This window comes from Geotrypetes seraphini, chromosome 2 (assembly GCF_902459505.1).
Source record: "Geotrypetes seraphini chromosome 2, aGeoSer1.1, whole genome shotgun sequence".
NCBI classification, from domain to species: domain Eukaryota; kingdom Metazoa; phylum Chordata; class Amphibia; order Gymnophiona; family Dermophiidae; genus Geotrypetes; species Geotrypetes seraphini.
In genome coordinates, this window is record NC_047085.1 from 272190337 (window position 1) to 272206029 (window position 15693).

The 15693-nt window shown below is 43.9% G+C and overlaps 1 protein-coding gene across 3 annotated transcripts in view; it reads left to right on the plus strand.

Moving 5' to 3' along the window:
• LPCAT1 (lysophosphatidylcholine acyltransferase 1) overlaps positions 1-15693 on the plus strand; it is a 579323-nt gene that overhangs the window by 352741 nt on the left and 210889 nt on the right. For all 3 annotated transcript variants that reach the window (XR_004537978.1, XM_033929666.1, XM_033929665.1), the window contains exon 9: positions 10621-10703. Coding sequence is in view for 2 of the 3 variants with exons in the window: in XM_033929666.1 (XP_033785557.1) it covers positions 10621-10703 (83 nt within the window). In the remaining variant the exon portion in view is untranslated. The remainder of the gene's footprint in view (positions 1-10620; positions 10704-15693) is intronic.

A 15693-nucleotide genomic window follows, 5' to 3' on the forward strand; every position in this document is an offset into this window, starting at 1 on the left:
CATATATGGAGACTATCCATGACTAGCCATGATTTTTGTGTCTATTCCCAGCAAGGAAATGGGTCTATAGCTAGCACATATTGTGTTATATTTTCCTATTTTAGGTAATATTGTGATTCCCGCCAGTCTCATATAATATGGCAGTTATTCTATGTCTTTTAGATTGTTAAATAATTTTGCTAAGAGAGGAGGTACATAGGATATAAACTTTTTATGGAACATTCCTGTAAATCCATCCATTCCTGGGGACTTGCCCGGTTTAAGTCGATGCATTTCTCGAATCTCGTCCTTGGTTATATCTTCTTCCAGTTTTTGGATCTCTGAATCTTGAAGCTTATTTAATTCTGAGACAAGTATTGTCACAAAAATGTAATGCTCTCCTCCCCCTATACTCAACCACCAAACCCAATGTGTTATACCTTCCTTTTTTAAGCTCTTGTAAACCGTGCTGAGCTCTATAATCATGGAGAGGATGCGGTATATAAACTTAAAGTTTAGTTTAGGGATGTTCCCTGTCTCTAATACTCCTTTGTATATAGTTTCTTATAAAATTCCACAAACCTATCATGGATCTCCTTCTCCTTTTATAGAAGATCACCATGTTCGGATTGTATGCCCATAATATTACCTTGCTGATGTTGTACATTTAATACGATGTGCTAATAGTTTCCTTGCACGATTCCCAGATTCATAATGTTTAAGTTTATGGCTTCATCTTCCATTTTTCCTAAAGTCTTGCGAGTCTCTTTTATTTGGGTCCTAATCTGTTCCCCACCCATTCTCTTTTTATGTTGTATTACTAAACCCATCAATTTTTCTCTTAGTCTTTTTTCCTCCTTTTCCCGGGCCTTTTTCTTATATGAAGCTATAGAAATCAACTCTCCCCTTAAAACAGTTTTTAGAGATTCCCAAATCATAATAGGTGAATAATGATCAGTACTATTGTTATCCAAAAAATTTCTGATAGATTGTTCTATTTCCTGGACTACCTTAGGATCTTTTAATAGGGTATCATTTAATTTCCAGTATCGTGTCCCCATTTTGGTATATCCCCATTCTAAGTCAACCCATATTGGGGCATGATTTGCCCAACTGATTTCCTCTAATTTTGCATCTATTAACTTACTTCCTAAGGATTTATCCACCCAAATCATATCAATTCGGGAGTACACTCTGTGAGAAGGAATAGTAAGTATAATTTCTTCCTAGCATATGTATATTCCGCCATCCATCCAATAATTTTAATACTTCCAGAAATCTTTTTAGTTGTTTTCTATCTTTTTTTCGTTCTATCACTTTTAGTACTTGTAGTATCCCAGCAATGGTCCAAAACCAAATTAAAATCCCCTCCTACTACTAATCCTTCCTGAGTTTTTTGGTTTTTTTTTAAATTATACTCATAAGATCTTCAAAAAATTTCCCTTGATTGAGATTAGGCGCATAAAGGTTCACCAATGTCACCTTTACTCCATTTAATTTACCCACCCAAATAATCCATCTGCCTTCATCATCCTTCTATTTCTCCATTGTTAGGTACTTTCAGATTTTTTTCAAATAGTATTCCCACCCCTGTTTTCTTTTTTTCCTTTTTATTAGAGGCTCAAACTCTCACCGGGTAGTTTTTGAAATGGATCATTTTTTCTCCTGATTTTTGTAAATGCGTTTCTTGAAGACAGCATATATTAAATTTCAACCTTCTCATCTCATTTAAAAGCAACTGGGGTTTTTTGAGGTATATTACATCCATTCACATTTAAATTTTCTAATCTTATCTTACTTTCATACATTTTTTCAAATTCCACTGCCCCTGAATGGATCGCAGTGAGGCCCTCAACCTGACTGGCTAGATTCCATTATGAGAGTCATCCACTCCGATATCCAAAGAAGTCTGCTTAGAAATGGGGGAAGTGTTTCTGATGTTACAGTGGGTGATCATCTGGCATGGTTTAATATTAAGAACCCAACTCATAAGCATGGAGTTTTGATAGACATCTACCATGGTGGGGAAGAAGATTAAGAAGAGGATAAGCAGTGTAAAGATGCTAGAGCAAGCATGGTCCCTTTTTAAGGACATAGTCACTGAGGCACAAAATCTATAAATACCACGTATCAACAAGGAATCGGCATGGCTCACTGTAGCGGTGAAAGAAGCGATCAGAGACAAGAAAACTTTGTTTAAGGAATGGAAAAGGTCAAAAACGGATGAAAACTGGAAAAAGCAATATCAAAGCAGATGCCATAAGGCAGTAAGAGGGGCCAAAACAGACTACTGAAATCCTGGCTTTTCTCATAAAATGTAAGCCTCTCTCCAACTTAAGAATCAAGAAAACTCTTATATCTGGCATCCCAAGTCCTCTTATATTCTTCTCACTTCTACCTCTAACCCTCTGTTGTAGTTCCTTCCTATTTCATCTACTGTAAACCGCGCCGAGCTCTACGAACTTGGAGATGATGCGGTATACAAACCTAAGGATTAGATTAGATTAGACTACGAGGAAAAAATAGCCAAGGAGGCATAAAACTTCAAGCTGTTCTTTCAATATATTAAGGAGAAACAACCCGCGAAGGAAGCGGTGGGGCCGTTGGATGACCAAGGAATAAAGGGAGTGCTAAAGGAGGACAAAGCCATTGCTGACAAACGAAACACATTTTTTGTGTCTGTATTTACCGAACAGGATATGCACAACATACCGGAAGCCAACAGGCTATACGCAGGAAACGAAGATGGGAAACTGAGTGGGTTGATGGTCAATCTAGAAGAGGTATATAGGCAGATTGATAGGCTTAAAAGCAATAAATCCCTTTGACCAGATGTCATTCATCTGAGGGTAATCAAGGAACAGAAAGGGGTTATAGCTGAACTACTTCAACTAATAACTAATCTGTCAATCAAATTGGGAAGGATTCCGGAAGACTGGAAAGTGGCGAATGTTACGCCGCTCTTCAAGAAAGGTTCGAGGGGAGATATGGGAAAATATAGACCAGTGAGAGTCTGACCTCCGTACTGGGAAAGATGGTAGAGGCACTGATAAAGGACCGCATCATTGACCACCTTGAGGGACACAATTTGATGAGGACTAGCCAGCACGGCTTCAGCAAAGGAAGATCTTGCTTGATGAACTTGCTGCACTTCTTCGAGGGAGTTAACAGGTAGATAGATAAGGGTGGCACGGTTGACAATGTATATCTGGATTTTCAGAAGGCGTTCGACATGGTCCCACATGAACGACTACTTCAAAAAATCGAGGGTGAAATACTCACGTGGATTAAAAACTGGTTGGCGGATAGGAAACAGAGAGTGGGGGTAAATGAACAATACTCTGACTGGAAAAGCATCACGAGTGGAGTGCCGTGGGGTTCGGTGCTTGGACCCGTGCTCTTCAACATATTTATAAACGACTTGGACACAGAAGGATTGCAAAAACCAGCAACGTGACATAAACACATTCAAGAAATGGGCTGCAACATGGCAAATGAGGTTCAATGTGGATAAGTGTAAGGTGATGCATGTCGGTAACAAAAATCTTAAACACGAATACAGGATGTCCGGTACAGTACTCAGAGAGACCCCCCAGGAAAGAGACTTGGGATGAAGACAAGTTGATGAAGCTGTCCGCGTAATGTGCGGCGGTGGCAAAAAGGGCGAACAGAATGCTAGGAATGATTAAGAAGGGGATCACGAACAGATCGGAGAAGGTTATCATGCTACTGTACCGGGCCATAGTATGCCCCCACCTGGAATATTATGTCCAGCACTGGTCGCCGTACTTTAAAAAGGACACAGTATTACTCAAAAGGGTCCAGAGAAAAGTGTCTAAAATGGTTAAGGGGCTGGAGGAGTTGTTCTACTGTGAGAGATTAGAGAAACTGGGCCTCTTCTCCCTTGAAAAGAGTGGACATGATCAAAATGTTCAAGATAATGAATAGACTTAGTAGATAAAGACAGGTTGTTCACCCTCTCCAAGGTAGGGAGAACGAGAGGGCACTCTCTAAAATTAAAAGCGGATAGATTCCGTACAAACATAAGGAAGTTCTTCTTCTCCCAGAGAGTGGTGGAAAACTGGAACGCTCTTCCGGAGGCTGTTATAGGGGAAAACACCCTCCAGGGATTCAAGACAAAGTTAAATACGTTCCTGCTAAACCAGAACGTACGCAGGTAAGGCTAGACTGGTCTTTGACCTAAGGGCCGCTGTGGGAACGGACTGCTGGGCATGATGGACCACTGGTCTGACCCAGAAGCAGCAATTCCTATGTTCTTATATACTTCAGTGCCAGGCAAAATGATAGAAACGATTATAAAAAATAAAATTGTGGAACACATAGACAAACATGATTTAATGAGATGGAATAAGCATGAGTTCAGCTGAGGGAGATCTTGCCTCACAAATTTGTTTGACTTTTTTAAAGGTGTGAATAAACATGTGGATAAAGGTGAACCTCTTGATATAATTTCTAGATTTTCAGAAAGCTTTTGATAAAGTTCCTCACGAGAGGCTCCTGAGAAAATTAAAGTGTCACGGGATAGGTGGCAAAGTTCAGTTGTGGATTAGGAATTGGTTATCGGATAGAAAACAGAGGGTAGGGTTAAATGGTCATTTTTCTCAATGGAGAAAAGTAAGCAGGGGAGTGCCGCAGGGGTCTGTACTAGGACTGGTGCTATTTAACTTATTTATAAATGATCTGGAAATTGGAATGATGAATGAGGTGATTAAATTTGCAGATGACACTAAACTGTTCAAAGTTGTTAAAACGCATGCAGATTGTGAAAAATTGCAGGTGGACCTTAGGAAATTGGAAGACTGATTTATATCTGATATGCTTATGCTACAATAACTTTTTATTTTAATAATTAAAATATTATCTCTTTTGGAATATTATACAATGTAAGTCCATGTTTTCCTTCAGAAGGATCGCCAGTGAGGTAGAATAAGCAGCCTATACTTCAAGCCCTAACTGTTTTAGTTTTTCTTCATATGAAAGAAGTTCCATCCCCTTTATCATCTTGGTCACTCTTCTTTGAACCTTTTCTAGTGCCATTATATCTTTCTTGAGATAAGGAGACCAAAATTGAATGCAGTACTCCAGATGAGGTCACACCATGGAGTGATACAGGGGCATTATAACATTCTTAGTCTTGTTAACCATCCCTTTTTAAATAATTCCTAGCATCCTGTTTGCTTTATTGGCCACCGCCGCACATTAGGCTGAAGGTTTCATCATATTGTCTATGATGATACCCAGATCTTTTTCTTGGGTGCTAATCCCAAAGATGGACCCTAGCATCTGGTAACTGATTCAGATTATTCTTCCCAATGTGCATCACTTTGCATTTGTCCACATTAAATTTCATTTGCCATTTGAATGCCCAGTCTTCCAATTTCCTAAGGTCCACCTGGTCTACATCCTTCCTTGCATCTTCCTTTCCCTTCGTGAAATCTTAACATCGTTTTGCAGGGCCTTGCTGAGACTCCTTTCGAATCCCTGAAAGATGCTTCTCTTCTGGACCTTAAGATCAAGAATTTTTCTAGTCACCATTGTCTTGGCGCAGCGTATTTCAGAGCTTCAGACGCAGGGTTTTTCTCCGTACGGTACCTTCCTTTTTGCCGAAAGTGGTCTCGGCTTTTCATGTCAACCAGGAGGTTTGGCTGCCTGCATTTCACCTAACAGGTTTCGGAATGCAAAGATCAGATCTTATGCAAATTGGATGTCAGAAGGATCTTGCTCCATTATTTGGAAAGGACTAATGAGTTCAGGTTGTTCTCACTGTTGTTCCTTGCCGTGGTAGGCTGGTGTCCAAGTCCTCAATCGCTTGATGGATTTGAATGGCCATATATGCAATTTACATCACCCGTGGCAAGCAGCCTCTGATCTCGCTTAAAGCGCACTTGACGAGAAGTGTGGCTGTGTCATTGGTGGAATCTCATGCAAGTCTTCTTGATGAAATTTGTAGGACGGCTACTTTGTCCTTGCTTTATATTTTTACCCGGTTTTACCGAGTGTCTATGGCGGCGCGTTCTGATGCCATTTTTGGGACCTCTGTTTTAAGGGCAGGCCCTTTTTTACCTCCCTAGTTACCATGTCTTTGGTATGTCACCTAGCACAGTGTTCTTCAACCTTTTTACACCTATGGACCGGCGGAAATAAAATAATTATTTTGTGGACCGGCAAACTAATAAGACTGAAATTTTTAAAAACCCCATTGCTACCCCCATCCCCGCGAGCTCGGTCCCTTTAACCATCTGATCCCATTCACACAAGCCTCAAATAGTTATGATTTTATATTGAACATATTTTATTAAAGTATAAAAAGAAACAATATTCTGTACAATTGTCATTTTATAAATATAAATAATACAGGGCAAGGATCAACAAAACCCCTATCTCCCCTCCCCTTCACATATATCCCCTCTACTATCAAGAAAATTGAATAAGCCAAATTATTACAGAATGCTACACAAATATCATGCTAACAGAATACCACAGTCACACATGGCAGGAATGGTGTTAGGGGAGTGGAACTAGGGCAACTGCCTCCTGGTCAGAGAGAACCCTAAGCCAGCTGGAAGCTAAAGACGCACTGCCTGGGCTTTGCACTCCCCAGTTATGTCTAACATCAGCTCTAGCAGGATACATATTTTAAATCTGATATATTCTAATCACAAGATCGAAATAAAATTATTTTTTCTACCTTTTGTCGTCTCTGGTTTCTGCTTTCATCTTCTTTTCACTCTCTTCCATCCAATGTCTGCCCTCTGTCTCTTCAATCCAGCATCTGCCTCTTCCATCCACTGTCTGCCCTCCACCCCTCCCCCTTCCATATGGTATCTGCGTTCTTTCTATGCCCCTCTCTCCTACACCAGATCTAGCATCTTTGTCCCTCTTTCCTTATTTTTCATCTGACCCCCCCTTCCCAGCATCAATCTCTTTCTACTTTGTCATTCCTCTGTCTCTCCCCTTTCTCTCATCTGATCTCTCCATCCCATCCTGACTCCTTCCCCTCCTCTAATCTCCCGGCCAGCTGTTTCCTTCCAATGTTCCTCCTCCCCTGTCCAGCAGTACCTTCTCACTTTCTTCTTCCCCTTATCCAACAGTAATTCTCGTCCCTTCCCCTTCTCCCCTGTCAGCAGTACCCCCATCCCCTCCCTTGTCCAGGAGTACCCCTTCTCCCTTTCCTCCTCCTCTTATCCAACAGTAACTCTCGTCCCTTCCCTTTCCCTTCTTCCCTGTCAGCAGTAGCCCCTTCCCCTCCCTTGTCCAGGAGTACCCCTTCTCCAACAGTAATTCTTGTCCCTTCCCTTTCCCTTCTCCTCTGTCAGCAATAGCTCCTTCCCTTTCCCTTGTCTAGGTGTACCCCTTCTCCCTTTCCTCCTCCCCTTATCCAACAGCAATTCTCATCCCTTCCTTTTCCCTTCTCCCCTGTCAGCAGTAGCCTCTTCCCCTTCCTTGTCCAGGAGTACCCCTTCTCCCTTCCCTCCTTCCCTCTCCAGCAAATGTTTCCTCTATGTAGGCTAGCGGCAGCTCTGTGTACTTTTAACTTCCGCACACAGCTGCCCCTAAGCTGTATTTTAGCCGCAGTTTCATGAGGCAGCCTTTGGTAGGCCGGCTCGTTTCGATGATGCGATGTGGGCCGGCCTACCAAAGGCCCCGAGGCTGCCTCATGAAACTGCAGCTAAAATACAGCTTAGGGGCAGCTGTGTGCCGAAGTTAAAAGCACACAAAGCTGCCCCTGCTTGTCTGGGGATGCGGAGACATATGCGGCAGGAGTAGGAGGTGGAAGGCAGTAGTGTCGGCAGAGCGACGGCAACAGGAAGTTGCACGTCAGCTGACGCCGGCACTTTTTTCTCTGGCTGGGGACCTGAATCCTTCGCGGACCGGCAACATTTTTTTGCGGACCGGCACCGGTCTGTGGACCGGCACCGGTCCACGGACCGGCGGTTGAAGAACTGTGACCTAGCATATGGAATCCGGAAGAGACGTAACAGAATGGACAATTAGGTTTATACCTTTGATAATCTTCTTTATGTTAGTCCCTGGAGGATTCCATACAACTCGCCCTCTCTGTACAGTCAGTGGTTGATATAGCCTGATCCTTTCTGCCTCGATTATTCTTCTTACAGGCTTGAAGATTTTCTGTGAGTATGCTCGTTACTGAAGACCTTTCTTGGAGTGCTTATTGCACGCAGCAGCTTAGTTCTACATTGTTCCTCAATGTTTTTTCTGAGTTGCCTTTTTGCCTGTTTATTATTTGTTGATATTTTGCAGAGTAAACATTTCATATATTTCTGATGTTGATAGGGCTTCTCCCACGTACCCTCCTTGTCCTGGATTTGCAGGTATGTGCTTGGCTTTGGGACAAAACTAAATTAATTTACTGATTCTCTCACTAGGGGGAGTGCAGCATGTGCTCAGAAAACATGTGAATTCTGCAATACACTGACTGCAGATTAGGATTGAAAACCTAGCGTATGGAATCCTCCAAGGACTAACAGAAAGAAGATTATCAAAGGTATAAACCTAATCTTCCAATGGACTGTCCCACTCCTCACGCTTCTGCCTATTTTCCTGGTTCAGGTTCTCTCCTTATGATTCTCAGCATCATGCCCACTTCTCCTGGGAAGGGGGATGGGGCTTAGCTCTCTCGGGTGCAGAGTGTGGTTTTTCGCATCCTCCTTGCACTGGGGCTGTCTTAAAGGGATAGGCTTCTTTTTGAAAACTGTAAATTTGCCAGAATTTGTAACAGGTTTATTCTGGTAAGGATTTTCCTGACTGTTACTTCTGGACAAATCCCATGTCCTGTTCATTCTCATTCCCTGAGTAGGCAGCTGTCTCAGGGTTTCTAGTGTTAATCTGGTCAGCTCTTCTGATAAGGGAATAGGTGTTTTCCTTACTCTCCCTGGGACAAAACCAGGTCTGGCATTTGGTTTGTCATAATTGGGAGGGGGAAGGCCCCTCGTTCTGAGCACACAGCCCTATAGGCAGGAGAGAATGGGCTTCCCTCCTGCCAATTTGTCATCCGAAGGTACCGGGGGGGGGGGGGGGGTGTTGGAGGATCCAGGGATATCAGGAGGTCTAGGGATGTCAGGGTGTGTCCAGGGATGTTAGGGGTCCAGGGATGTCATGGATGTTGTAGGGCTTGGCAGATCTTTTTTTATTTGGTTAGTTTGGAGGTGTACTATAGGGGATCGGTGCATGGGAGGGAGAGAGGAATCTGCCTGCTAGTTCTGCTGGCCCTGGCAGGGGTAATCCCCATCAGCTGAGCTGGCAGGAATCTCCGAAACCAGCTCAACTGAGGGGGATTCTCCTGCCATGATCAGCTAATTGCAAGCCCTCAAAGTACTGTTGTTTTCCCCCATCTTTGGGTGGTGGGAGGGGGGGGTCAGTGACCACTGGGGGAGTAAGGGGGGATCTTGCCTTATTCTCTCCAATGGTCATCTAGTCAGTTTGGGCAGCTTTGGGATACTTAGACAAAACTAAAACAGGTGTAACGTCCGGCGTCTAAGTTCCATCTAGGATGTCCTGGGAAAGCTTTGATTATCACTGCAGGATGTCCAGATCTAAGCCTTCCCAGTGTCCGCCCATAGCACACCTCCCAACACACCCCTTTGAGCTTTGAATGCACAGCGGCCTAGAAGTGCTGCTGGATGTCCAGAAAGTCAGCTTTGATTATTGGCACTTGGATGTACCGGCTATTAGGATGTCCAAGTGCCAATTTGGGCTGGTTTTTGGACATTTCAGAGTTTTGGTTAAGAGCCTCTAACTGACTAGTGCTGTCATGCCCATTCTGCTTATCGCAGTTTAGTAAAATGACCCTTAGTTCCTTAATTCTATGATTGGAAAGAATTAAATTTTTGGTCATTTAAAAAAATATAGTCAGTATTACCAGTTTAGACAGCAGTTTTATAACTGCCCTTATGGTTGAAACATATGTGCATACATATAGGGACTGATTCTGGAAACAGCACATGCCAAAACGGGTGCCTACCACATATCAATCACTGGTAGGCGCTGCATCCAGAACTGTCTATTTTTTTTGTATTGATGCATTTTACTGGCCTACATTTAAAGCGTCTGACTTATTCCTTCGGAAGCGCCTAAGCATGCCTATGGTTGCCTAAGGCATGCCTAGATACCTCAATAGGCATAAGTCAGAAGCCTACTTGCGTCCCAATTGGTCTGTTAGACGGCAGTAGGATATCTACTGCCACCTACATTTGGGACGCCGTTTCCAGAATCAGGCCCATACTCTGTGAATTTTGTTAGATTTTTATAGTAAAAGTATGTGTTTAATTTTGTTTTGAATATTATCCCAGGAAAAATGCTCACAAACATTTAGACTTTGTGAATATTTTTGACTGAGTTAAAAGCACATAAATGCATATAGTTCCAAACGCCACATCAGGAAAAACTTGCCTTTAGGTAGTTAAAAGTACACACATACTTTTTTCTGCATACAGGGAAGGTAATTTTATAAACACCCTTTTCTGCAGGTAATGCAATGTTCTACTTGTGGAAATGGCTTTTAAAATTGCCTTTCCTGAGTCTTGTACAGTAAGGATTTTGTCAGAGGTTTAAATTGTTCAAGTATGATATACTTAGCATAATCTAATTTTTTCTATATAGTTTCTTCCAATTTATATACCTTCAGAAGAAGAAAAGAAAAATCCAACTCTGTATGCAAACAATGTGAGATGCTTAATGGCAAAGTAAGTATCTTGTCATGTATTTCCTAACATTGTACTATGGAAGTTTTTTTCATTGTTTTCTTTTCTTTCAATTTGCATGGGTAGTTCCTTTTTAATTTTTGAAAGACTGATGCTAGTTTGTTCTTTCTTTTTTTTTTTTTTAAATATGTTTATTGAAAGTGGATAAGCCCCTAAACCAGCAAAATACAAACAAGAGAGCAATGCCAAAGCAGTCACATACAACAGAAATGCTTCAAGCCCAGCAAAGCTCTTCAAACAGAACCCTCCCACGAGAAAACATATATCAGCAGGCAAATAATGAACAGGTAACAATACACTGCCCAAGATAGGCAGCCCGCTATACGAAGGAGGTACAATATGCAAAGAAAAACTGTCCACGTGCCCTACCACCAATTTTTATTTTGACCCCGAAACCAACATGCATCCTCCATCCCCCCAAATATACACCACCAGTCATACCAGACACCTCAACACATCTACCAACTCACATTTCCCCAAACCCCCCAGTGTTCCCCACACAGGGCACCAAAGGCTACAGAGACCATCAGAGAAAATGCAGTGAGTAGCCAAACAAAGAGAAGTGCAGCAATCCACTTGCCACTCAAGAAGGCACTAGGTCACGCAAACGCTCCCACAAAGTAACATAGTGCTGCATAGCCAGCTGCAGAGAGGTAGTATAGGATCTGATCTCAAATTGGGCCATCTCCCTTAGTCTACTCTTTCAGTGGGGCATAGGAGAGGTGTCTTCTGAAACCCAGTATGTCAGAATCAGCTTTTTCACTAAGAAGATAGTGTTATAGAAGAAACGGCGTTGGGGAACAGAAAAGCCCTGATCCTGGAGAGAGTCCTGGAAGCCAGCAATAGGGTCCCATAATCCCAGACAATGGGCTTGTTCACCACCTGCTCAAAAAGGGAAAACACCTCCCTCCAAATAGACAACTTGGGACACTCAAAGAAAGAGTGAACATAAGTGCCCACCCTGCATTTACATTTAACACAGATAGCGCTATCCCAAAGCCCCACTCGCGTCCCCTTCTGCCTAGTGACGCAAGCTCTGTGAAGAATCGGGAATTGGAGTTCTTGAAAGTCAGCAGATTTAGTAAAAGCATATAAGGTCCCAAAGCAAGCAAGAAACCGGGGCTCAGACACATCCTGTCCCAAATCCGCTTCCCACTGGGACCGTAAAGGATGGAGGGGTGGTGTCACCCGAAAGAGACACGAAGAATTTAACAATCTGTACCAGTAAGACAAGAGTATTAAGCTGAGCTGGTGTAACTGAAAAGACCTTATCCAACTGCCCCAGGCCCCCTCCCGCCCCCGGCACTCCACCTCCCAATAATGCTGAAGTTGAAAATAGGAGAAGAAATAATGGGAAGGAAACCCCCCCCCAAACTATCTCTAACCTGCTGAAAGGAAGGAAAGCCAGCAGGGGAGAGTGCTAGCAAGTGTACCATGTCCACACAGCGCCGAGACTCCCAATCCTGAAACACTGATCGGCCCCAGTCCGGCCTAAAATGAGAGTTCCCCAAAAACGCAAAAAGGGGGACACCTCAGTACACAAACCCTGACGGTGCTGCCACCATCGCCAAGCCTGCCGCAAGGGCTGCAAAAACTAAAAATAAGTCTGATAGCAGCGGGTAGGGTCAAACGGAGAATGGATCAGATTAAGAAAATGAAATGGGTGGCACCACCCCTCCATCCTACTCGGGGGAGAATATCGCTCCCGACCAGTGTAGCCCTCATGAATCCAGCGCATCAGTGCAGCCACATTATACAACCGTATGTCCGGCACATTCAGGCTGCCAAAACGTTTATCCAGGGACAGTTTAAGTGTTCTAATTCTAGGGGCCCAAGATCTCCAAAGGAATTGCAAAATTAAGCTCATCTTTACGACAAAGCCAAAGAGGCATAGTCTGGAGGGGATACAGCAATTTGGGGACTGGCACCATTTTTACCAGGGCTACCCGTCCCAAGAGGCTCTTGCCAAGTCCGACACAGTTTTTCAATAGCCTCAATGGGACGTTTAACATTAGCGGCATAAAGAGTAATAGGGTTTGTGCTCAAATAAATGCCCAGGTACTGCACCGACTTGGCTGAGGGAGGGATGGGAAGCAAGGCATGCCAGGACTCTGGGGGCCCACCAGACAATAACAGAAGTTCGGATTTACCACAATTAACTTGTAAACCAGAGAGAGCCCCAAAATCCCTGAATTACAGTCAACGCCCTACTCGAGTGGGGGTAATCTGATCCAAGTAAAGCAAAATGTCATCTGTGAACAGACTAATCTTGCATTCCTGTCCTCCCACCCGGACCCTCCGAATATCATCCGCTTGACATTATCTTGCTGGCCAGTGGTTCAATGGCCAGCAGGAAAAGAAGAGGGGAAAGGGGACACCACTGTCTTGTACCTTGCTGCAAGTCAAAAGCCTCCGTAAGGCCCCCATTAATCAAGAACCTAGCTCTAGGGTTAGTATATAGAGCATGCACCCAGGCCAGAAAGGAACCCCTAAAGCCACCCTGCTGCAGAACCCCAAAAAGATATTCCCAGGAGATGCTATCAAAAGTCTTATCCATGTTGAGGCTCGCTATAGCTGATTACCCTCCCTGACCGGTGTGAATGTGTAGACCGGTGTAAATATGTAAACCTTCATCAGGTTCATGGAGGCATACCTCCCTGGCACGAAGCCGACCTGATCAGTTTGAATAATACCAGGAAGAAGACGGTTCAAGCGTCGTGCCGTCATTGCCAGAAGTGTAATATTCTGATCCAACAAAGAAATAGGCCGAAAAGAACCAACCAAGTCAGGGTCCTTGCCTGGCTTTGGGATCAATACAACGTGAGCTAAATTATCTGGAAAGGAGCCCCCCCAGCTCAGCCACAGCATTACACATTGCACTAAGTGGCTCCGCCACCAAGTCCTGCAACATCCCGATAATATTCAGGATCTAGACCATCTGGACCAGGTGCTTTAGCAAGGGTAAGAGACTTGATGGACGCAAGCATCTCCTCCACAGAGAGTGAGGCACTGAGGAAGATCCGCCTGATCTGCCGCCAAGCCGGGCACCTCAAGTCCCTGATAAGTGTCAAGAGTAGCCCGGTCCAAAGGTCTACCTCCATACAGCTGTTTGTAATAACAAACAATCCGCTATCTGCCGTTTACCCTCATGCCGTGTCCCATGAGCATCTCGTATAGCCGTGATAATCTGATGTTTCTTATAGGGATGGACCAAATTGGCCAGAAGTTTCTCAGCCTTGCTTCCCCATGTGTAGAACTGATAGCGCTGAAAATACTGTACGTTTGTGGAGCAAGGCTTCTATTTTGTCGCAGATCCCCTTATATTCCAAGCGATCTAAATCCGATAAAGTAGTAATATGTGCCCTCCAAAAGGAATGAAGCTGCTGCATCAGTGTCAAGAGCTCCCGGTTCATCTCCTTCCGTTTAGCAGCCGTATAAGCAATAATATGACCCCTCAGGACTGCTTTGGACGCATACCACCTCAGTTGTGGTGTTGGTAACCTGGTAATCCACCCAGCGTGCCCGCAAGAAGGTCTGGAATTCTGGATCAGCATGTAAGTGAGACAACAATTTCCATGAGGGAGCCCGGGGAGTAGAGGTCAAAGTTAGAGTAAGCTCAACTAGCACATGATCAGAGATGGTAGCCTCAATAATCTCCGACCTGGTGGCCCAAGAAAACAAGCACCTATCCAGAAGGATATAATCCAGCTGGGCATACACTTTATGTACATGTGAATAAAAGGTAAAGTCCAGATCATAGGGGTGCAATGCACACCACACATCAATCAAGTCTAAATGCTGCATTAGGAAACCCACTCCCCAGTCATGGGCTTTGGTTCTAGTCCTGGGCAGCTTACTATCAACCCTGGGCTCTGCTGTTATGTTAAGATCTCCCCCAGGATCAGCTGGTAATCTGGATAACCCGAAAGATGAGAAAGGACAGTGGAGAAAAATTTATGACAGTAGACGTTCAGGGCATATAAATTACAAAGTAATAATTTCAAGTCCCATAATTCCCAGCACCTTCTTTATCTTGAATTTGTTTGTTGTAAGATGAAGGGCAACCTTTTATGCATCAGAATCGCCACCTCCCTCTGTCGCCCACTATAGGTGGAAGAGTAAACGTCCCCACCCAACCTCTTTTCAATTTAGCATGTTCAGTCTGAGAGAGATGGGTCTCCTGCAAATATGAAACATCCGCACCCACTTTGTTAAGAGTGGCCAAGATCCTAGATCTCTTAATGGGAGACTTAATATCATCTACATTGAAAGTGATCACCTTCAGATCAGCCATACCTCCAAAGCGACCAAGTGAAGGACCAAGGCATGAGAGCTGGAAGGCCAATTCCAAGCAGCCAGACCATCAACCTATCAGCCATACTCATCATACAGCAGTGGCATAGAACAGAGATTACAGGAGCAGAGCAGCTCATGCGAGGCCTCCCAGCCATAAATGAATGAATAACAGTAACAACAGTTTTTTTTAATATACTGCAGGACTGTGAGATATACATCCTACCTTGAGAGATTCTCCATTCTCCTACCCTTCCAACATGGATTCAGACCCAACTATAGCACTGAATCTCTTTTATCCTCTTTAATTTCAAAGGTCCAACTACTCCACGCCTGCAACAAGTTCGCTGTCCTTCTTCAATTCGACCTCTCTGCTGCTTTCGACATTGTCCACCACGACATTCTAATCCTCCAACTTTCCGATATTGGCATAAACTCCACAGTCCTAGATTGGTTCTCAAAATTCTTGCGCTCCCGCTCCTACTTCGTCAACATGAATGGCACCTCATCCTCTCCTTGGAAACCGCTCTGCGGAGTCCCCCAGGGTTCACCTCTATCCCCGATTCTTTTCAATGTCTATATGTCCTCCCTGAAACTCCTCCAACTTTCTACCACTGCGACACTCTACACCTACGCCGACGACATCCTTGTCCTTCTCGAAACTGACTCGAATCTCACC